The 24,349-nt window shown below is 36.8% G+C and overlaps 1 protein-coding gene across 1 annotated transcript in view; it reads left to right on the forward strand.

The window, feature by feature from the left end:
• The first annotated feature begins 1,152 nt into the window (after nucleotides 1-1,152).
• Nucleotides 1,153-24,349, forward strand: part of WARS2 (tryptophanyl tRNA synthetase 2, mitochondrial) — a 40,191-nt gene continuing 16,994 nt past the window's right edge. Inside the window, exons 1-2 of the mRNA XM_039338809.1 lie at nucleotides 1,153-1,343; nucleotides 14,357-14,614. Of these exons, the coding sequence (XP_039194743.1) occupies nucleotides 1,194-1,343; nucleotides 14,357-14,614 (408 nt within the window). The 5' untranslated portion in view covers nucleotides 1,153-1,193. The remainder of the gene's footprint in view (nucleotides 1,344-14,356; nucleotides 14,615-24,349) is intronic.

The raw sequence follows: 24,349 nt of genomic DNA on the forward strand, positions 1-24,349 counted from the left end.
AGTTTGACATGCCTGTTCTAGAGCCTAGAGGCACTGCATTTCTAAACAGCGGAAAAATAAGAGACTACAAATGAAAAATTATTTAAAACCAGAGGCTGATAAAACCCCACTTTTTGTAAGGCAAGCCTTTCTTTAAAAGAAAAACTTATACTATATTATGCAAATAGCCATTGGAGAGGAAAACAGGTTTTTTTGTAGAATGGAATTTCCTGTCCTAAGAATGGTCATCAAGAAGGTGGTCTACAGTTACCTGTCTTATTTCGAACCATTTCTGGTATCTCAGCATTCTTGTTTAATCTTTTTACATTTCTGATTATCAAGATATAGTATTTCAAATGCACTGCATTAGTCCAGATATGATGTAACTCTGGCATGCATCATTGTTGTTTAATCTACCTTCTCCAAGGAATTGATGTAACTAGAATTCCAATCTCAGATAGTCAAAGGCATTCCTACTCAGAAGGCTTGAAGCCTGCTCCAAAGATATCACAAAAATATACATGTTTTCAAGGGGAGTCTTTCTCAGGACTTCACCACAATGTAATAGTATTTAGCTTTTCCAATATCTATACGCTAGTCTAGCAGAGTTTTTCAATCTGAGGGCCACACAGTATAGATGTGAGCTGAATCAAAAGTAAACCCATGTTAGTTTGCCAATGCAATACTACAAAACCCATATTTCAAATATTACAAAATCCATCTTACACAACCCTCATATCTCAGAACCTTAAGATATGAGGACTTTGACTCCCACAATTATCCAGCCAGCATGCTGGCAGGGAATTCTAGGAGTTGGAAGTCCACACATCTTAATATAGCTAAGGTTGAGAAGCACTCTTCTACGTAGCAAGCTTGATTCTCAGTGCTTATTAGCCACAAACACAAGAGAGATGTCAATCACTACTTCTTTTAACTTCAGTATTTTCAGAAGTTAAAAAGAAAGTGCCTTAAGGAGAGGGGGGTAAAGGTCAAGGCTGAGACGAGAAAGGGACGGCCATGAGAACCAGGGCACGATTCCAGTGGAGGGAGGAGACGGCAGAGGGAAAGGGAGAACGCGCAAGGATAGCTTTAATTGAAATAATTTTTTTCCGAAAATTTTGCTGCGGGTCGAATTTGATATTATGATCCATTAGGTGTTACACATCAAGCCCTTTCCGAACTGTTCCAAGCTCCATTAGAGACATCCACGCCAGATGCAGAAACCTTCAAAGAGAGACCCGCTCGAGAAGTTGGGAGAGCTGAGGGCGTTGATCACAGCGCATGCGCGGCATCATGTGACCGTCGCCCAGTCTTCCAAGATGGCAGCGCCCAGTTCTGCTCTTCGGACTCTTCAGCATGTGCAGGTAGAGCGGAGGTCTGGCCGGGAGGGCGGGGGGAATTCGATCCTCGAACAAGGGGAATGATATTCTGACTCAGTGTTTCGTCGCCTCGCCCGGGACAGCGTAGCTCTGGATCATTTAATTCAGCTCGGGAGCTTGAACGGCAACCACGTTATGGTTGCATCCCCCTTCGTGTATTCAACTTCCCGCAATTCTTCTTTTGTAATACGGCTGCTGTCTTTTTCCAAGAGAAGTGGAAACCAGTGTCGGGTATTTTTAGTATGTTGAACTTACCTCGACAAAATTCATTTTTTATTGCATCTATACTTACTGGGGGCCAATCTCCGTCTCCCAGACTAAGCCAGCCCGTGATATCGGTGCAAAGGAAATAGTGGGATATATAGAGCCCTGAACTCCTAGGGATAAAAGTAGATTGTAAATGTAGCAAATAAATAAAAATAAATTTGGTGTTTGGAATTTACACATATACAGATTTTAGGCTAGCTTCTTCCTGATATGCTAGTTTGTTATGTACAGGTATCTTAAAATAATTAAAATGATAACTTTAGAGTTAAAAGATGGAGAAATAAAGTTGCAAGCCTGCTATATACTGTGCTTTTTAGAAAGCTAAAATAATAAGTGTTATCAGCAAAAGTTGTAAAACTGAATAGCTGGATATTTATAGTTGAGCATAAATTGTATCAACTTTGATTGGCTCTACTTGGCCATCAGGATTTTGCTTATGGCTGCACAGCACTTGGCAACTTTATATGTTATGACTGGTAAGAGTCAGAAAATAACAGAGAAAAGTGTAAAATTAGTATATGTGTCCTGATATCCTGATGAGTAGTGGGAGCATAAGGAAACTGGATATCTCTAAAATGAACTGAACAGCAGGAAGTGCTTCGTGGTTTGAATTTGCTGAGCATTATAAGGTAAATAATAATACTCTGTAATAATTAACATAAAATAATGATGCACAATGTTTTGAGATCAGGGCTGGGCTTTTATGTTAGCAACTGTAGAGTATTGTATCTGTGGCCAGAAGAAACTCTAAATTTGATTTCAGATTATTTAATGAAAATTAAATCCAGTTTAAGATTTCCATCCATTAATCATCCATTTTCATCTTATTTGTTAAAATCTACAAGTGGCTCCAAACTTTGTAGCAGGTCTAAAAGCCAAAAATTGTGTGGCTCTTATATAACTCTGAGATATTAGATTGTTGTAGAATATTCCTTCTCTAAGCATGGAGAGTAGGAAGTTTACTTGTGGTCAAAGACCAAAATGTCAAGCATAGTACAATAAAATGCAGCCAGTAGAGTGAGATTAAAAACAAAGGTGAATCTACAAAATTAAAGTATTACTAGAATGGGTTTAAATTAAATTTATGGTAAGAAGATGAAATATGGAAGGCAAACTAAGACACCATATTTATTAAAATAATCAGGAAAAAAGTGAAGAGCATTAAAAAAGGAAATACAAATCATCTTTTGAAAAGCAAATGATCAAGATTGCTAAATAATTAATTGTTGTACACCAATAGTGATTTTAAGAAATTTGTTGTTTTGTTTTGAAGATATTTTCTGAGCTGACAAGTAAAAGGAACTAGTGATCCCTTTTCCAATCACATATAACTATGGCTTGGAAAAGGAGTAATTAATTCAGTGTACCATGTTGTGTAAAAAGGTATCACAGCAGGATTTGTGAAACTGTTTTGTTTCCTCTAGGGCAGTGTTTCTCAACCTTTCTAATGCCGCGACCCCATAATACAGTTCCCCATGTTGTGGTGACCCCCAACCACTTATACATCACCGGGTGCCAGGGGCGTGGCCAAAGAAAAGGGGGGAAAATGGTAGACAGCCTTGTTTGGCGACCCCCGTGAAATGGTCGTTCGACCCCAAATGGGGTCCCGACCCACAGGTTGAGAACCACTGCTCTAGGGAGCATCAGCAAAGATATTATAGAATTGTAACATTTTAAAATCTTCCCTCTAAGAGGGAAAGAAAAATTTAGCTCTATCTCTCTGTCTGTCTGTTTCTATCTATCGTATTTCTGGACTGCCTATCTCTCAGAGTGGCCCAGCACTATAGTTTTTGAAGGGATGTTCTTTTCCCTGTTGATTCATAATCATCCATAATGAACAAAGAGCCTGGGGAGTGGGGGCAGGAGGGAAACCTTCAACCAGTGGACAGTAATACAAATCCATGCATCAGTTCTATTTTAATCAGAGTAAACATTCTCTCCATAGTGCCACATTAGTTACACATGGAGTCACTTGGAGTAATTCTTAAGAAATTGGATTTAATCCTTTCCAGAGGGGCCAAGGAGCTACAAGGTCCCAACTGAATATCAAACAAAAGTTGCACGTATGCCTTAGTCAAATGAAATTTTAACACTGATGGAATATGCTGTGCCCTTCTAGAAAAGCTGATTTTAGGGCATTTTGGATTTTATAGTTTTGGTATGTGCTATAATTGGAAAAACAATGAAAAACCACACCCAAATATTTTTTTAAAAGATTTTTTTAGCCACCAGGCATGTAGTCTAGGTCACCCTGGAAAAACTTAAGACCTCAATTTTAATGTAATTACTTTAAGTCATTATTAATTTATTTGATGTATTAAAATGTATTTATTTTTTAATCAGTGGAATGGCTTACCTCCAGAAGTTAGAAGTGAGTGCTTCATCACTGAAGGTTTTCAAAAAGGGATGACGTGATATAGGGCAGTGGTGGTGAACCTTTTAGAGACTGAGTGCTCAAATTGCAACCCAAAACCCACTTATGCATCGTCGAGTGCTGGGTGGGTGTGGCCCATTGGCTGGATGTTGCCAATTGGGTGGGTGTGGGTGCAATGGTAATGGCAGACTGGGTGGGACTAAAAAGTTCAATCAATCAATTCCAACTTTGCAAGATCTTTTTTTTTCCCCAAGAGAAGTTGAAATTGACTGAACCTTTTTTTTTTTTTTTTTTTTTGCACACGGTGGCGGAGGCCTAAAGCAAAAAAGTTTTATAAAACCCAGCTGAAGGCCTAGGACTGGGGCGACGGCACGCGTGCCCACAGAGAAGGCTCTGAGTGCCGCCTCTGGCACCCGTGCCATAGGTTCGCCTCCACTGATATAGTGTCTCCTGCTCGACCAGGAAGTTGGATTAGAGGACCTCCAAGGTCGCTTCCAGTCCTGTTATTCTAAATGTTCTTAAGTGCTTCCTCAAAACAATTAGGGTCTGCAGCACTATCTTAAAGCACAGTGTTGTGATGAATGAAGGCGAATATATGCGTCCCACAATAATGTTGCAGGATCCAGTCTGGGTTGGTCACCAGCACCAGAAGTTTAGTCTTCTGAGCTTTTGGACTTCTTGTGCTGGAGTCCATCCTCAGGAAATCTCTCTCTAGCAGAGTGTATTATAACAGACTTTTTGGCTAAATTTGGGGGATGTCAATCCAAATTAACTTATTTTGGTCACAAGCAGTTTGGTATATAAATTGAAGAGAAGGGGAACTAAAATATATCTCTTATTCCTCTTCAAGTTGTATTTTAGTTGACACAGTGCCTCACATGCTACCATGAAACTTTATTCTGGAGTTCTTATGAATCTGGCTTGATTGAATATTTTGGGCCAAATGTTGCAGAATTAAGGTGTGATCAAAAGATAGAGCATCCAGCTCTAAAACGTGCATGCTCATCTGTCCAAATATACTCTGCATTGACCCAGCTGGTTCGTTTTTAACTGCCTCAGTTGTTGGCTGGAGATGAAACCAAAAGGTAATACCATGAGGACCTGGAATAAAAAAAATCCTAGTTCCTGGGACAAGAGGATATGAGATTGAGACCAGAGATAATGATTCCAATAAACTCATGCCTGTATTCTCAGTACTTTTCATTTTTACTTTTTTAGCACCACTCAGATGGAGTTCAGGGTGTAGTTTCTGTTGAACCCTTCATTGTAGTTCAAGATGGAAACCTCTGCATTGAGATTATTGCGGAAAACAATGTTTTATAATAAGGTATAGCTAAATCTATATAAATGTAGGCCTCTTGGTGAGAAGACATGTTATTTAAACTTCAGTTTTTCACTTGCTAAATCATTCTTGATTTACATGTCACATTCACAATCTATTATATGGCAGAGATTAAATTGAGACTAGGGTAAAGATAATAGATAAACCAATCCTAAATTTCTGGACTTTTGTTTGCCTTCAGTTTCTAGTTTGTGACAATGTATTCATATAAATATTTTTAGGTGACGTTATCTAAATTTAAATCTTATATTACACAAATTACTATCTTTAATATGCATACACCCTTACTGCATTTAAGAAAAAAAAGTTAAATTTTAATTATGTTTAAGAAATAAAATTTCTGTAACTGTGAAATGTTTCTAACTACTTCGTGTTTCCTGTTTTAGTCTATGGGCTCCATTAAGGAACTCTCATTTAATGCATTATAGTACTCTTCAAACAGTGGATTAAAAATTACGAATTGCCTCACTTTACTATGCCTAGTTTATTTTTATTTATTTATTTATGTGTAATAATGTTGAATAAATTGTATATTTTTTATTTTCTAAATGTTGTCTCGCAAGAAAATATCTGTTCCTGGATAGATTACATTATAATTTACAAATAAAAAGCTCCATCGTTATTTTTATTCTTTGGATAGTTTATTTAGGCAATGTTCCTTTTTTAGGACTGAAAGGAAACAAAAGAAAAATGACCAGGCAAAGGATTTTTGCCAGCCAAAAAAAGAACTTCAGCTTACTCTCAGCTAAATAAGTGGATTTTTTCATAGTATTTAGTTGAAATTGTTATTACAACATCAATAGCCTGATTGTTATCTTGAACCATGACTTGGAAAATATGTACAATTTGGAAAATATATACCTTTATTAAAGGTAAGACAGTTCCCATCATCTGATTTGCCTTTGCTTTATTGGCTTAAATTCATATTCAAGAAACCACTAAAACCATATGGAATTCTGTGATTCCAATTACAGTTAAGGGCAAATAAGAGGGTAGTCTAAGCAGGATTTTTCTGTTTCCTGGGCTGCCGCCGCCGCCTCATTAATCAGTGTTCAAATGGTCTAAGAGAAACAGTTTGCTGTACTGCCAGCATAGCAGCTTCATAGCGGCTTCTTCATCCCTTTCCCCACCCCCTGTATGCCTTCACAGTGGGGGAAACTAGAGAAGGAAACCATCAATCTTCTTTGTCACAGATGTCAGCAGTGATTCGCTCCTTTCTTCCTGTGTTGTCCCTCACTCCCATGCATTCATGCATAAGCACACACCACCTGTATTTAGAATTAGTTTTCTTCACCTGCTCTGTTCCAGAGGTACACATTATGGGTGCATAACATTCCAAAATGCAAGCCAATTGTGATGGCATAGAGAATTTTGAATTTCTCAAGGAGAGAAGCAACCTAGAAGAATTTCTCAAGGAGAGAAGCAACCTAGAACTACGGAGAAACTTCCTGACAGTGAGAACAATTAATCAGTGGAACAACCTGCCTCCAGAAGCAGTAAATGCTCCAACACTGGAAGTTTTTAAGAAGAGACTGGACAGCCATTTGTCGGAAATGGTGTAGGGTTTCCTGCCTGAGCAGGGGGTTGGACTAGATGACCTCCAAGGTCCCTTCCAACTTTACTACTACTACTACTACTACTACTACTACTACTACTACTACTACTACTACTATTATTATTATTATTATAGTACTTTTCAAAGGAAAGGCTCCATGTACATGGTTCTATGACAAAGCTTGGGGCCCCAAGTGTATGAAGGAGCCTATCTCCTGCCTGGGTTAGTGATTGTGATACCTTTTGGGCTGCTATATATTTTTAATAGTTGTTTGTATTTTTATTAATATTCATTGCCTAGAGTTACTTGTTGAAAAGGGTGGCTATACAAATTGATTAGATAGACAGACAGACAGACAGAGTAATGCTTGCTTCTTTATATATCATATTTAGAGATCACCCATTTCCCTCGTAGAGCACCTTTGGGTGGTGGGTATGCTTCTTCAGGTTCTAACCCCTAGCAGACAAAGCATTTACATAATAATTACAATATAATTTCAGTAAGTGTTTTTAAAATTATTTAATTAAGGCTATTGTGACTTAGATGTGATTGATATATCAAAGAATTGAAATAATGTATGTTGGAGTCCAGGGGAACAAGAAATTAAAATGAGTAAAAATTTGGGAAATGCAGATTAGATTTTTTTTTTCAGCAGATCATTGAAAATATATGTAAGGGAAAAATGCTATTGTATTTTTGTTCATTTGGACAAAGAATAGAAAGTATATAAGGCTGAAATATGGAATACTTTTAGTGAATATGGAGATGAAGATTGGTTGCTGAATATGATAAAAGCAGAACAAAGTGTACAGAAGAATAAATGACATGCTTAGGAAATGGTCAACACTGAACAGAAACTAAGGCAAGAATGTGTAATGTCTCCTTTGATCCCCTGCTGATTTTGTACATTTGCCCACTGACAAAGAAATGATCAGTCTATAATTTTAATGGTAGGGGTTTTTTTTAACAGTGAGAAACAGAATAACAACAAACAAATCCAGAAAAACGCATTTCAAAAAAAGTTATAAATTGATTTGCATTTTAATGAGTGAAATAAGTATTTGACCCCCTTCACAAAATATGACTTAGTACTTGATGGCAAAACCCTTGCTGGCAGTCACAGAGGTCAGATGTTTCTTGTAGTTGGCCACCAGGTTTGCACATATCACAGGAGGGATTTTGTCCCACTCCTCTTTGCAGATCCTCTCCAAGTCATTAAGGTTTCGAGGTTGACGTTTGGCAGCTCGAACCTTCAGCTTCCACAGATTTTCTATGGGATGAAGGTCTGGAGACTGGCTAGGCCACTCTAGGACCTTAATGTGCTTCTTCTTGAGCCATTCCTTTGTTGCCTGTGTGTCAGGTTGCCTGTTGCCTGTGTGTCATGCTGGAATACCCATCCACGACCCATTTTCAGTGTCCTGCTGAGGGAAGGAGGTTCTCACCGAAGATTTGATGGTACATGGCCCAGTCCATCATCCCTTTGATGTGTGAAATTGTCCTGTCCCCTTAACAGAAAAACACCCCCAAAGCATAATGATTCCATCTCCATGTTTGACGGTGGGGATGGTGTTCTTGGGCTCACAGGCAGCATTTCTCCTCCTAACACGGCGGGTTGTACCTGTGCTTTCTTGAGCAGGGGGACCTTGCGGGCATTGCAGGATTTCAGTCCTTCACGGCATAGTGTGTTACCAATTGTTTTCTTGGTGACTATGGTCCCAGCTGCCTTGAGATTATTGACAAGATCCTCCCATGTAGTTCTGGGCTGATTCCTCACTGTTCTCATGATCATTGAAACACCACGAGGTAAGATCTTGCATGGAGCCCCAGACCGAGGGAGATTGACAGTTATTTTGTGTTTCTTCCATTTGTGAATAATCACACCAACTGTTGTCACCTTCTCACCAAGCTGTTTGGCGATAATCTTGTAGCCCATTCCAGCCTTGTATAGGTCTACAATTCTGTCCCTGACATCCTTGGATACCTCTTTGGTCTTGGCCATGCTGAAGAGTTTGGAATCTGATTGATTGATTGCTTCTGTGGACAGGTGTCTTTTATACAGGTAACAAACTGAGATTAAGAGCACTCCCTTTATGAGAGTGCTCCTAATCTCAGCTTGTTACCCGTATAAAAGGCACCTGGGAGGCAGAAATGTTGCTGATTGATAGGGGATCAAATACTTATTTCACTCATTAAAATGCAAATCAATTTATAACTTTTTTGAAATGCGTTTTTCTGGATTTTTTTTATTATTCTGTCTCACTGTTAAAATAAACCTACCACTAAAATTATAGACTGATCATTTCTTTGCCAATGGGCAAACATACAAAATCAGCAAGGGATCAAATACTTTTTTCCGTCACTGTATGAATTAATGTATATAGAATGCTTATAGTGATGTTAGAGGTGTTGGTTGGGGATATGAATGTGCATGTATTTTGGTATGTACAAAATTATACAAATAATTTGCAATTAATTTTACATCAAAGAACATAGATCTGAAAAGTATAATAAGATAATTGGATCTGGGGAAAATGGAGGGAATAATTGCAAGTTAGATGTTTTGTATACTTTGGTAGAAAGAAAATACAGATAGAAAAATGGATGGAGACATTTTAACCTATACAGGTGCTGATACTGTGGGCAATATGGTGATTTATTGTAAGACTGAATGCCAAAATATTTTATTATTATAAAATGTTATAATGTTATATGGAAGTGAGAATTGGGTATGTCTGGAGAAACAAATATAAATTAAATGTGTGTAAAATGTTAGGAATGAATGGGAATTAAATATAAAAATTAATGATCAATATGGAAAAAGTATGTTGAGGTATTTGGTCATATAGAGAGAATGTAGGAAGACTGAGTTGCAAAACAAATGCATAAAGGCAAAGTGAATAGGTCAAGAGAGGACTAGGAAAGTGATGGTTAAATGGAGTTGATGGGAACTTGAAAGAGAACTTGAGAAGAGTAAAGAAAAAAGACAATGCATCTACCAGATAAGAACATTGTGGAAACGGTTATAAGGATAGAAGGCTGTGAAGAGATACAGTGAATGGTATTGATATAAAACTGCTGGAACAATAATTAATCTCTTGCAAATCCATACAAGCTCTGTCGGTTTGTCTCTCCACTCTGTACCAACTCTGTTCAGAATCTAAAATGCATTAAGACATTTTCCCATGTAAAAATGGCTCTAGTCTGAATTTGCATTTCTTGCCGTTTATGTTTCTCTCCAATCAGAGCTCCCCCCCCCTCTCTTTCTCTCTCTAATCCTTTACTAACTCCAGATCTTTTGAGTATACAGCTCTGATGCCTGACCTCCACATTTTAGGGAAGCACATTCCAGCTCCATGATTTCATGACACCAGGCTGAACTCCCTGCTAGGCTGTCTTCTGACTCTTGCTGGGTGGATAAACAGGGAACAATGCTTATAGAAGACCAATCCACTAGGTATAACTTTCGTACCATGGTTTCAAGAATTCTCTTTTGTTCCTCTCAGTAAAATGAAATGGTTTTATGCTGCCTGAATCCTTCATTAATGAAGAATCAAAAATAAAAATACTGTATAATAATTATACACCAACCAAGGAAAAAATGTTACAGTGTAAGAACAAACTTCATCATCCCATCACTTTGGTTATCAAAAATGTTGGCCACATACATCCTTCATGTTTTACTATCATATCAGACAATTTATTTAACTGCAGATGTTATTCCCTTTTTGGTAATAGAGAACCAGGTTAAGGTGTTGGACTAGGAATGGGGACTTCCCCCCCCCATTCAAATCTAGTCTCAGCTTTACAAGCTCCCTTGATTACTGTAGGCCAACTACCTCAAAAAAGAGGTTATTTGGAAGAAATGAGATGAGGGATCGTGGTGTATTCTGCCTGAATTTTTTTTTTCCGAAGGCAGAATATAAATCAAATATTATCCTGTTGTGCCCATATCCTTGACAGCATCTTCACTGTTCTGTAATCAGTATTAATCATCTTAGCATTTAATATGTGCCTCTTCTTTCTTAAATCTTGTTGAAATTCTAGTCATTGTGCTTTTAGCTAAGTTTGTTCCTCAGGAGGTAGTACTTTGAAATGTATCTTCTAGGATTGTTATTGAAGTCCATTCTGGCTGGCTGACTTGCAGGTGCCCTCTGTATCTGCAAATCTATATAATTCAAATGAAACTGAACTCTTGAATATATGTAAATAAAGCTATGCTATTAATCACTTGGTATGTCATTTAATCTATTTCTAACAAAAAGTTTCACTATGATTTTTTTTCTTCAGTCCTCCCTTTTTGACATGATCTAGTGATATAACAAATTAAATTTAAAACAAAAGTAATTTCCTCTTCCTCTGTCTTTTTCTGAAATAGTTTTAAATTCAGCCATGCTTGCAATTCCCTCTTGTTAGCAAGTTTCCTTCACCCCAAATTCCAAGCTGGGTAGAGACACCTTTGGTGCAGATGTCTTAGAAATGGGGAATAGCCTCTTAAAGCCATTTATGTTTATCATAAATGTATGCTGCAGTCCTTGGGTAATACTGAATGGAGAGGAGAAGGAGTTTCTTAGGTTCCAAGCTCTGAGAAGGGCTGAGGGGAAGTAGTGATTGTAATTTGGAGGAAAATGAGATTCTTACTAGAAGTCTAGTAATACTTTCACCTCTTCCCAGCCTTAAACACTGGCACATGGAAAATATTTAAAATAAAAATATTTCCAGTTGATTTGGAGGTATATGAGATGTTTGAAGTGCAATAGATCAAATTCTGACAGCCCAGATTGCTAAGAGACTGGTCAGCCTTAGAGGCTGGGAGGGGAATAAAGCAAGCTTCCTAAAATGTCGTAATTTAGCTAAGCCCTACATATGTAATTGTTTTAATCTTTTCTCCCAGAACTTAGTTGTTCCCAGGCATCTAATCATTTTGGTTTCTCTCTGAACTCTCTCCAGATTATCAATATGTTTCATTGTTGAGGTATCCATAATGGGTCATAGTATATTAGATGTGCTTTTTAATTCTGCATGTAATATGATCCATCTTTAATCTTTTTTTATTGTTTTTTAAAAAATAGATATATAAAAATGTGCTACAGTGTGGCTATCCTACATATTTAATGAACCATTTTCCCTGCCTGCCTGTTCAGGTTTCTGTTAAAACACAGAAGTGACTTTTTATATAAAAAAGAGGACATGAATTGAAAATGCCCTCTTCTGAGGCTTATATTAATCCACGCGCATAACGTTATCTCACCTAGCTATCTAGTCTGTCTTGGAGAGGGACCTTCCCTGCCCTGATACCTCTGAATGACTTTTATTATAACTTTTATTTATTAACATACTTGGATTGAATTTTTTTAAATGAAAAACATGGGCCTTATATTTAGCTATGGGGTCTCCAACACTTCACTGTGCCACATAAAGTTTGAAACTGAACTAAGTTTCAAAAGTACCTTATGATATGGCATGGGTTCAAAAAAAAAAAAAGAAGTAAAAACAATTTTTTCTGGATGAATGGAATCCCTGGAGTTTTTTTTTAAGAGCAAACCTATATCCTAAAAGAATGTGAGGTTTTTTAAAAATTCTATTACTACTGGAAGTGGTGAACTTGGCACCAGGATGCAGATTTTGGAAGCAAGAGCCCTTTTTAGCTTATAGTGCATTTCCAGTTTTTGGTATGTATTTTTCAACATTAAATAACTTTTTAAGGCAAAAGTGATAATTTAATGTGAATGTGAAATTTGCTTCATTATTTAATATGGAAAGTAAAGTTAAAGCGACCACCCAGGAAGTAGCTTGAGAGATGGGAACTGTCAGACCTTACTGATGATTGATGATTTCAACTGATTCCTTAAATAGCCTAATACCATGTTATAGCCCAGGTTCTTTTTTGAAGCTTAGTGAATAATCCAGTTCTGTTTAGACAATCATATTTTAGGCTTTCCATTTAGTATCCACAAGCATGGTTTTCTCTCAAAGGAATTAGTGGATGGTAATGCTTAAAAGACATCCAGGCAACCAGAGAGTGAGATGGTTAGGAAAAAGAAATTGAATAACTAGTTGATAGGATGAGGCTATCAATATTTCATTTATTAGAAATTTTGCACTGTTATTTTTTCTCTCAGAACTTTCTAAAGGACCTTTTATAGTGTTTTTGAGTCTTTTCTATATGGCAGCCTTAAACTCCTATCTTCTGTTTGTAAATTGGATGGAAATGAAGCTGTCTTAAAAAAAAAAATCCCTTTCTGGATTTCAAGTTTTCTTCCAGTTTGACCAGAGTGATGGCCTGATCTTCAGTACGGACCATATTTCTTACATCCCCTGTTTGATGAATTCTTCTTTTCTCCCTCCTGGTCAGTTAAAGGACAAGTCCAAAATTTAACTTTTAGCTGACAGAATTCTTGTTAATTTCACTTTATTTCTTTTTTTAAAAAAGACAGATCTATCCTTTGGCTGTTACATCAATAAACTTGTAAAAAGAAAATGAAAATATCAGGTATTTACTGTTTCATCAGTAAATTTTTTTTGTAAAAACAAAATTAAGCCCAACTTTTCACCATTCCATGAAATGAAAGAATAGCTACTGAGAGCACAACCACTGACTGGAGGGGAAGGAACATTCCTGTCATAAGGTATAGTAACCAATTAGAGTAGAAATCTTTGCCTCTATATTTGAACTAGGACAAGCTGGTCATCTGGATCAGGCCTACTCTACTAGGTTTCTTCTTAGAACAGTAATATATGTATTTCACTCTGTATTCAGAAATGTGCAATAAATAATGTGTGACTACATTTTTTGCAACAGGAGCTTGGAATTTTGTTTTCACTCCAATCCATGACTAAAGAAAAATGCTGGTACATCATTCTCATTTTCTCTTATAAGCCATGTGTCCATTGTTACTTTATACAGCACCGTAATTGTCTTCTATAATACACAAAACAGCAAAAGAAAAATTGCCTCTAGAATTAGGTGACCTTAATGCAGTGTTTCCCAAACTTGACAATTTTAAGGCATGTGGACTTCAACTCCCAGAATTCCACAGCCAGCGTTGCTGACCGTGGAATTCTGGGAGTTGAAGTCCTCATGCCTTAAAATTGTCAAGTTTGGGAAACACTGCCTTAATGTAAAGGAAAGAATCTGAGTAGGAGAAAAGGAGATTTGCTTTTCCATCACCTTTCTTTCAGATCAAAATGAAAGCAGTGACTAGACAATATTAGGATTAATTACTGTATGGGATTTTGTTTACTTTGCTGGAAAAGCTTAGATTTAAACTGTGAGAGTAGCCTTTTAGTATAAAGTGGTATTTAATGGGCAGCCATTGTGACCTTCTTCAAGTTATGCTGCTCCCCAAACTTGTTCGATTCATATGAGCTTTATGGGAAGAAGAGCAAATCTGCATAACTGTATCTGAGCTATCAGTGATAATTTACCTGTATCTAAATCTATGGTTATGATTTTCTTACAGAACAAAGGTCTGAAAAGAATATTCTCAGGAATTCAGCCAACCGGGATTCCTCACCTGGGTAATTATTTTGGTGTCATCACAAGCTGGGTAAAGCTACAGGAAGAATGTAGTTCTGTATTATACAGCATTGTGGACCTCCATTCCCTCACCATACCAAGAGAGCCAGCCGTTTTACGTGAAAGCATCCTAGACATCACTGCTGTTCTCCTGGCCTGTGGCATAAACCCACAAAGATGCTTCCTTTTCCAGCAGTCCCAGGTCAGTCTCTTCCTCTGGAGGTTTCTTCATGGTTTCTCTAGAGTCTGGATCATACTGTACATATGTCTTTATGCTGTTGGCCACATATCTACATCAACAATTAATGCTAATTTTGAATAATCCAGAAGGTGTTTCTTTTTTTTTTTTTTATTGAAAGTTTTATAAATTTTACAAAAAGACAAAAATAATACAAAACAAAAAACAACATATACAAAAAAAACTAAACATCACATATAAAAAAAACCCCCATCCCCCACCCCTCACAAACACCCTCCCTTCCCCCCCCTGAGCTTCCCAGAGCAGAATATAGGCTTAGTTAAAAATTAACAAATAAAAATAAAAAATTAAATTAAAAAATTTATATTTATATATATAAAAAAAAGTATCTATATATAACATTCTCTATATATGAAAATAAAACTTATGAAAAAGCTATGTGATATTTTTTAATACCCAATCTAAATTGTATAAATTTTATCCATTTATCCCAAACGGCAAGAAACTTCTCTTGCGTTTGTTGCTTTAAGAAAACCGAAATCTTTGCCATTTCCGCCAGATAAGCTACTTTAAGAAACCATTCCTGCAATGTAGGCAAAAATTCCTTCTTCCAGTATTGTCCTACTAACAGCCTGGCGGCTGTAATCAAATTTAACATCAATACAACCTCCTTTGTATCACAATCTGTAACAATGCCCAACAAAAATAATTGCGGAGTAAATTTTACCCTCCTTCTAAAAATTCTCTGGATATTCCACCATATTTTGATCCAAAATGCTTTTATCTCTCTGCATGACCACCAAATATGATAATAAGAAGCATCCGTATAACCACATCTCCAACATTTGGGTTGTACGTCAGGGTACATAAGAGACATTTTTTGTGGATCAAGGTGCCATCTATAAAACATTTTATAAAAATTCTCCCTAAGGTTCTGTGCTTGTGTAAATTTGACATTTCTCACCCAAATGGTTTCCCAGATATCCAATGAGACTGGGACACCAAAATTCTGCGCCCATCTAATCATGCAGTCTTTAATTAATTCCGTTTCTGAGTCCATTTCAACTAATACCCCATAGATTCTCTTGATATGGGTTTGTCTTTGATCCTTGACTTGCTTAATAAGATTTCCATCTTCTCTAAGAAAACCCAATTTACAATCCACCTTCCATTTATCTACTAGTTGCCTATATTGGAACCAAGAATAAATAATATTTTCTTGCGCTAAATCTTCCCGTAATCTTAACTGCCAGTTTTGCCCATCCCATCTAAGTAACTGACTATAAGACACCATATCCATTTTAACACCTCTTTTTATTCCTTCTATCGCATGCCAAGGTATGGCCCATAATGGAACTTTAAAATCACTTTTATAATATTTTCTCCAAGTCCTAAGTAAAGAGATTCTTAAAATATGAGATTTAAAGACCCAATCCATTTTTTTATTAAATATTAAATAGGCATGCCACCCATAAAGTAAATCCCATCCCTCTATATGAAGTACCTCAGGATTTGTCAAATTTACCCAATCACTAATTAGTGTTAAAACCACCGCATCGTAATATAATTTCAAATTTGGTACCTTGAGTCCACCCCTCTCACGGAAGTCTTGCATAATTTTAAACTTAACCCTTGGCTTTTTCCCTGCCCAAATAAATTTATTAAGACCCTTCTGCCACTCACTTAGGTTAATCTCATTTTTCAAAATCGGTAACATTTGAAACAAAAAAAGAAACTTGGGTAGAATATTCATTTTTATCACTGCAATTCTTCCCATGAGGGATAATTGCAACTTCTCCCAATTCTTCAAGTCCTTCTGTACCCTGACCCACAACCTTTCATAGTTATTTTTAAATAATTTTACATTAGAAACAGACAACATCACCCCCAAATATTTTACCTTATTAACAATCTCAAAACCCGTCAAATTAGCCAAAATCTGCTTCTCCTGACTAGACAAATTTTTAGGTAAAATTTTAGTCTTATTTACATTAATCTTGAAACCCGAAACCAAACCATAATAATGAATCAACTGTAATAAGTTTACTACAGAGCGATCAGGTTGCGACAAAGTAACAACCAAGTCATCCGCAAAAGCTCTCAACTTATATTCTTTTTTGTTAACTTCTATTCCTTTAATTTCCTGAGACTCTCTAATTTTAATCAATAATATTTCCAATGTTAAAACAAACAACAATGGCGATAAAGGACACCCCTGTCTAGTACCTTTCTCTATTGTAAAAACCTCCGACAAACCTCCATTAACAATAAGTTGTGCCGTTTGTTTTTGATATATTACCGTGAGGGCTTGTAATATCTTTTCGCCAAAATTCATTTCTTCCATTACTCTTAGCATAAAATGCCAATTCAATTGATCAAATGCTTTTTCAGCATCTAAAAATATGAGCCCTGCAGGAACTTGGTTGTTCTTGTCTAAATATTCTAATAGATTAATAATTTGTCTAACATTATTTTTCATATACCTTCCTGTTATAAACCCTGATTGATCTTTATGCACAAGATGATGCACCACCCTCATAAGCCTATTTACCAAAATTTTTACAAATATCTTATAATCCACATTTAAAAGAGATATAGGCCTATAATTTTTTGGTAAAGTAAGATCTTGATCCTCCTTTGGAATCAATGATATAAAAGCACTACGCCATGAAGGAGGAATCTCTAAACCCTGTAAGATACCATTAAAAAGATCATTTAATGGTTGGATCATCTCCTCCATTAAAGCTTTATAATAAACAGCTGTTAACCCATCCGTACCCGGTGCTTTCCCTAGTTTCAATTGTTGAATTGCTGAGGCAATTTCCTCCTTAGTAATTAAGCCATTAATTTCATGTTTCTGATCCTCAGTCAGTTTGGGAAAACTTGCCTCAGCTAGATATTTATTTATATCTAACAGTTGCACGTTAGTAGATTTGTATAACTTTTGATAATAATCCAAAAAAGATTTTTTGATCAATTCCTTCTGAAAAACTAATTTACCCTTGTAATTTATTTTCTCTATTATTCTCTGTCTCTGTTTCTTTCTTAATTGATAAGCCAACCATCTCCCAGGCTTATTAGCATTACAAAATGTATTTTGTTTCATAAACAATAAATTAGTTGCAGCTTGATCTGCTATCAACATATTAAATTGTGACCTTAATAACTTTACAGATTCTTTAATACTTTCATCAGAAGGATTTAGAATCAAGGCCCTTTCTTTTGATTTAATTTCGTCTTCAAGTTCTCTACGTTTCTGAATCTGCTTCCGCTTATGACAATTATTCATTTTTATCAAGACACCACGCATAAATGCTTTACCTGCATCCCATACCATTGACATTGAAGTCCCCTTATACATATTCAAAACAAAATAGTCCTTTAAACACTCCTTTAACTTTTGAACATTCTTCTCTTGTCTAAACAAATTTTCATTAGCTCTCCAGGATCTCCTTTCCTCTTTCTCTTGAGTCAGTTCCATCCAAACTGGGCTATGGTCCGTCAGTGATCTAGGAAAAATCTTTACATTCTTTACTTTATTATACAAATCCGTAGTAATCAAAAAAAAGTCAATTCTTGAAAAAGATTGGTGTCTATCAGAAAAAAAAGTGAAATCTCTCTCCTCTTGATTACATTCCCGCCAATAATCCCTTAATTCCCAGTCTTCCTTCATATCAAAAAAAGCTTTAGGTAACCTTGCTTGTTTAAGAAAAGGAGAGGAACCTTTCTTGTCCCTTTGTATATCTAAGACACCATTCCAATCACCCATTAATACCACTGATCTATAGTCAAGCAATATTATTTTTTGATGTAACTGCTTATAAAATTGTTCCTGTTGTTGATTTGGAGCATAAAGTCCCACTATGAAGTACTTTCTTACCATATATACCAAGTTCAATCATCACATATCTCCCCTGGGGATCTGATTCTACCAGACAAGCTGGTAGGTTTTGTTTAACATATATAACAACTCCCCCTTTCTTCCCAGGAGCAGAAGATATAAAATGAGATCCCAAACGAGCATTGACTAAATATTTCTGATCTTTAAGTAAGATGTGAGTTTCCTGTAAGCAAATAACGTCATTGGTATGTTGCTTCAAATAATAAAAGATTTTTTTCCGTTTCTGAGGAGAATTCAATCCATTAACATTCCAGGTCAAAAACTTTGCCATCTCCCTTGGCACGCAGCCTGGAGAAGACACCATCAAGATCTGAAAGAGCTGCATGTGTTGCATAACTCTTGGGTCTTGCTCCTCCCACCGGCGGTGATGCATTTCCAGAAGAATTCTCTTTGGGCTCTTTTTTACGTTGCTCCTTCTCTTTACGCTTATAAGCTGCACGAGTCATCCTCTGCTCTTTAACCTCCATCTGGCGTTGCCTTTCAGCTTGTATCATTCCAGCGGAAACCAAACCTAATGCCTCAGATTGCTGCTCGACTTCCTTGCCACTCGGAGATTTCTGACCAGATGGAGTTGAGCCTGCACCCAGGACCGAAGTATAAAACTCTCTAGCTTTGTCAACTGTATTCAATCTGTAGCGTGTCCCCGCATGGCTCAAGACAATACCCATCGGAATTTCCCATCTAAATGGCATCAATCTGGCTTTAAGCTCATTGGTTAAAAAAGCGAAGTCTTTCCTGCTTCTTAAAATTTTGGATGGGATTTCCTTTAGAATGATAACATCTTGGGCAGCAATCTGAAATCTTTTGTTGTAAAAGGCTTGTATAATCTCATTCCGCAGGGACTTCTTTGTAAAATAAATCACCACATCTCTAGGCAAATTCTTCTGCTTAGCAATCCAAGAATTGAGTCTATAAATTTTTTCCACTTCTCTATGTAATTCTCCTTTATCCATATCCAAGGCCACCGCCAGATCAGTAAGAACCACCTCCACCAAATCTTGATTCATATCTTCCTTGAGGCCTCTAATCCTCAGGGCATACTCCATCTGTCTGTACTGAAACATCAAGATATCTTCTTGTGAGGACTCCACCTTCCTTTCCACATCTTGAATTTTATCATCAAAAGAATCAACTTTGTTTTCCACTTCCTCAAGCCTTGCATCGAGCTTAACCACCACAGTAGCCAAACCTGAAACTGCTGCAAGTATGTCTTGTCGCAAATCATTATTGTTTTCTTCCAATTTAGTCTTTATCCCCGTTATCTCTTCTTTAAGATCAGATTTAATTTCTGATTTAATCTGTGAGGCAAATTGCTTCATTTCCTCTCTCATTTGAACTACAATCTCTCCCATTATGCCTCTAACCTCTTGTGCTGAAAGTCCAGGCAAAGGGGGAGAGGGTGGTGGCTGAGCCGGTGGTACATGTTTAGATTGTTGTTGTAATTGTGCAGTAGAAGTTATAGGAGAAGAAACAACCTTGGGTATTGAAGAAGGCTGCTGCCTCTTTGAAGCCATTTTAAAAAGCACAGTTCTCACTTCCCTTTCCCCTCCACACAAAAAGGGAGGAGGAAAGAAAAAGAAAAAGAATTTAAAAAGAGACAAACTATAGTCCTTGAAAATCCAGAGAAAATCCAAAGAATAAAAGATAAAAGAGCAAACAATTCAACAAAAAAAAAAAAAATTTCTATACCAAAAGCAAAAGCAAAATCCAATCCTTAAAAAGGGAAAGTAAAACAAAAGGGAAAGGAAAAAAAACTCCGACACTTTCAAAACGCCATCTTAAATCCTTTCACTAATATAACAAAGAAAAGGAGGAAAAATAATCAAAATCAAATAATAAAAAAAATAAACACCTAAATTATATAACAAAAATCCTTTAAACTGCTCTGTCCGTTTAAAAATTACTCACCAAAATACTATAAACACGGAGATAGAAGCGGCGGTTTCTTTTGCTTCCTAGGAAGCAAAAACAGCTGGGAGGCGGAGATCAGCAGGAGCTCCGAGGGAACACTCCTTTCACCCCCTCTAGAAATAAATCCAGAGAGGGTTTAGGGGTTCTACCTCTATTCCTGCGCTCTCTGTCCCTTCCCTTTGCCCGGGAAGGGAATTCCGAGCCGCGGGCCAGCTGATGCACGCTGTGCTCCGCGGCTCTGACACTTCCCCAGCTGGACGGCTAGAAAATAGCCGCCATCGCCGTCGCCTCGTACCGGAAGTGCCCAGAAGGTGTTTCTTATGACAAATAGACAGGAAAGTTTATCAGTCTTTTAGGAGAGCTATTTCTGAGCTCACTAACAAAGAATAAACATTTTGGCCAGTTAGAATCTTTGGAATTAAAGAGCAGGTAACTATGCATCAGAGTGTTCATCTTGCTTTCTTTATAGCCCTGCATTAGAGACTTAAATTGGGAAGTGAGAATACAAGAAAAAAAATTATCATAAGGCTGAACTTTTATGGTTTGAGTACTTGCACGGCGGTATAGAGGAAAAGTTTCTGTAAGGAAGAAAAAAGGAGTTCCATTCTCGTGTTAAATTGCAATGATCCAAAGAAGGAATAGGAAGAGTATGCTTGTTGTAGCTTTAGCATAGCATCAGCATCTGGGATCTGGAGGGAAAAGAATTGGTGCTGACAATAACAGCAGCAAAGGCAGGAAGGAGAATTTAAAATATTGTGCATTATTTATGAACTTTGGAGTAACATTTGTAAAGAGGTGGTTCTGTACCATTCAGGCAGAGTTCAAGGAACGAGAACCTCAAGTGCATAAAGAGAACAGACACACTGAGGGTGGGAGGCTTAAAATTGAAACCCAGTCTGTGCTGAATTGTGATTACTATTACCAAAATTTGTTGAATAGGCTGCAGTAGGACTCAGTTTACATAACACATGGAGCCACAAACCATTAGCTATATAATATGATAAGCCAGAACCAAATAAATTACATGATTTAGTGCAATATATTTACACAAGCTAAATGCAAAATGAGCTACTATTTGAGCTCCTGCTTTTGATTGCAGATTCAAATTGACACAAATATGGTTGTCTAGCTGAAGAGTTTCTCTTTCCAAAAACAGAGCTTTTAATTTGTTTGCCGCTAGCTCATACTATTTTTCTGATTATTAACAACTGTCTTTTTAATAAGGTCAGGCAATGTAGTACCAATAATCAGAGATTTGATTTAACTGTTTAATAATTTCTATTATCCATAGATTTTTGGTAGTTTGGCTCTGAGTGATCTGGAACTGCTATTTGGCTCGGAATCTCATTGGTGGAGTTAAAAAGGAAAAAGCTGGAAAAGCTGCCAGAGGGATACATATGTGAAATCATTCAACATTAATACAAGAATCAGTTTATTTGAAAAATGTAGTTTCTTAGAAAACTATCTAAGGTAGATTAGATTAACAGTAATCCACAGAAAATAGAATTTATCAAAATATATGAGAATTTAAAGTCAGAATCCAAAGTTAAAGGGAAGACATTGATCAAATAAAGTTGACTAGCAAAGAAAAAAGATAGGGTTACTTGTTCTGGAAGACAAATAATCAAGAAATAGTCTCAAAACTAATTTTACCAAAGGTTAGTTGATTGTCGTTATTGTTGGTTGTTATTATTATTTCAGAAAATCAACTATCCCCCGTTTTGACCAAATAAAATTGAAATATTGTGAATAGCAATATAGCAATATCAAATGAATATGAGAAAGAAAGTATATTCAATAGAAATACACTTTACAAATCAGATCTAGGTGCTAATTGATACTTAGTCAGAGCTCTGGAGATCAATAGGAGATGTGATTTTGGATGATCACATCTTCGGCAAATTCAGCTGGGTAAATTATAATAGAATTTATAATACTTTATAATACTTCAACATATTTGCAGCTTTGCTGCAGGAAAGATTTCAATGAGGGGTTCCAAAAATATGTGTTTTTACACCAAGAATTCAAATCTGCTGTTATTTTTGCAATTGCACAATGTTTAGCTTGGTAAATCCATATCTGATCATATACCCCACAAAAGTCTCTTGTAACCCAAATACTGATAATGTTATCTTCACAAAATTAAAGCTTGTGCTATAAAAATTAAGTTTTTTCTGCATGGATCTTATCTAGCTAAGCAAAAAATAATCCATGCAATCATAAACTAACATCAGAAAGCAATTATCTGAATTACAGAAATGTTTAAGCGAGTTTCATCAAGTCTTCTTTTCTTCTTCATTCTTCGACATCAGCCGCTGATTTGTTTCTTGGCCTTTGGTATAATCCTCATGTTTTTCATGTGTATACCACTGCTTGCTGCCTCTATGACTTGTTTCACGTATCTCCCTGTTAATTGGGCATGACAGGGCCACTGTGGTATGTCCATTGGTTCGTCAATAACCTTCTTTATTTCCGTTGTGGTCAGTTTGCACGTCAAAGGTGGCTCATACACATCTTCAGACCAGTCAATCAGCTCCAGCAGAGTGAATGCTCTGGCATTTTCTTGCATGTACAGAAAAATCTCCCAGCGTGTAATCTTCTGCACCCCTCAAGTCAATGATTTTTGCACATCAGCTCTTCTCTCTTGAATGTCATCTGAACACAAGAGTGTCTGGATTATCATTTCACTGAAACCATACCATGCTGAGTGCTGAATGGTTGGCAAAACAGCATCTACTACAGCCTTCTTTTGCAGTGCAACTTGCTGCAGCTGGAACAACACATGACGTGGGCTTTCAATCCAGGAATGTTTTACTTTGATGTTGAACCAGCAAGGGTAGTAACACCCCAACGTTGTATTCCTCTATCATTCTTACATTTTGGACATTTTTGCCTTTAAAGCCATGTCTTGAAACCCATATTCGACAGCCTATTTGCAGTTGTCAACCAGCGTGAATGGCTTACAGGGCCAATTTACAGAAGAGCCAGATCTGTAGGAATTTCTGTCCTTATTGCCTGTGTGATCCTATATCCATCTTGATCAGTAGAGAGATCCTTACAACAGTAGAGGACATGTGTGTTTGGCCTAAGGCCCCTTCATAATTTCCATCATATTCCTCTTCATCTTCATCATCAGTCATCTGTCCTTCATTTTCATCGTAACAGATAATTATTTCATTTGTCAGTATTGAAATGTCTGGAACACTTCTCTGCTTATATTTAGCAAGCCTTTGTTTCTCATCATCTTGCAGCTTTTGCCTTTTGATTAGTTGTTTCTGCTCAGGCACATCTGGCAAACCAATCTGGTGTGATCCAAAAGAACCAGCCTTGTCTCTCTCTGCCCTTTAACAAAAGTAAGTTCTTTCAGTGGTATCTTCATATCCTTAGGGTAGGTATAGTTAATGTGAGCTTCTTTTTTACAGCCAGCATGGCAGTCGAATTTGACACACAGAACAATTTGACTTTGCAGTTGAGGATGTCAGTTTGTCCAGTTTCACAGTGAAAGTCTCTTTTGACATCTAGCTTTCCTCTATCAAGAGATATGTTTGGCTTGATCCCAGCTATCCTGGATCTTGTTCCAAGATTGTCACTCGTGAATTTACAATAGGGATCACAAAAGAACTCTTCACTTGTTCCCACTTTTCAAGCACTTTTGGAAATATGCCTCTTGCAAGACTGGCTGCTGGGTAGTTTCAAGTAGTTATTTACCAAGCACATCTAAATTATATTAAAGTAACCAAAATGTCTTTACAATCTCCAAGGCATGTCACAATTTTTGAGCACCCCTAATGTGTTGGAAATTGAAAGCTGAAAAATTTGACAAGCCTTACTTTCATAGTGGGCCTTGGAGAATGATGGGATTGGAATTCTTAACTTTGCCCTTCAGAGTTGGGAGTTCTTTCTCCAACCTCAGAGAACAGAATTCT

This window comes from Crotalus tigris, unplaced genomic scaffold, assembly GCF_016545835.1.
Source record: "Crotalus tigris isolate CLP2741 ecotype Arizona unplaced genomic scaffold, ASM1654583v1 scf7180000017716.2861928, whole genome shotgun sequence".
In the NCBI taxonomy this organism is placed as follows: domain Eukaryota; kingdom Metazoa; phylum Chordata; class Lepidosauria; order Squamata; family Viperidae; genus Crotalus; species Crotalus tigris.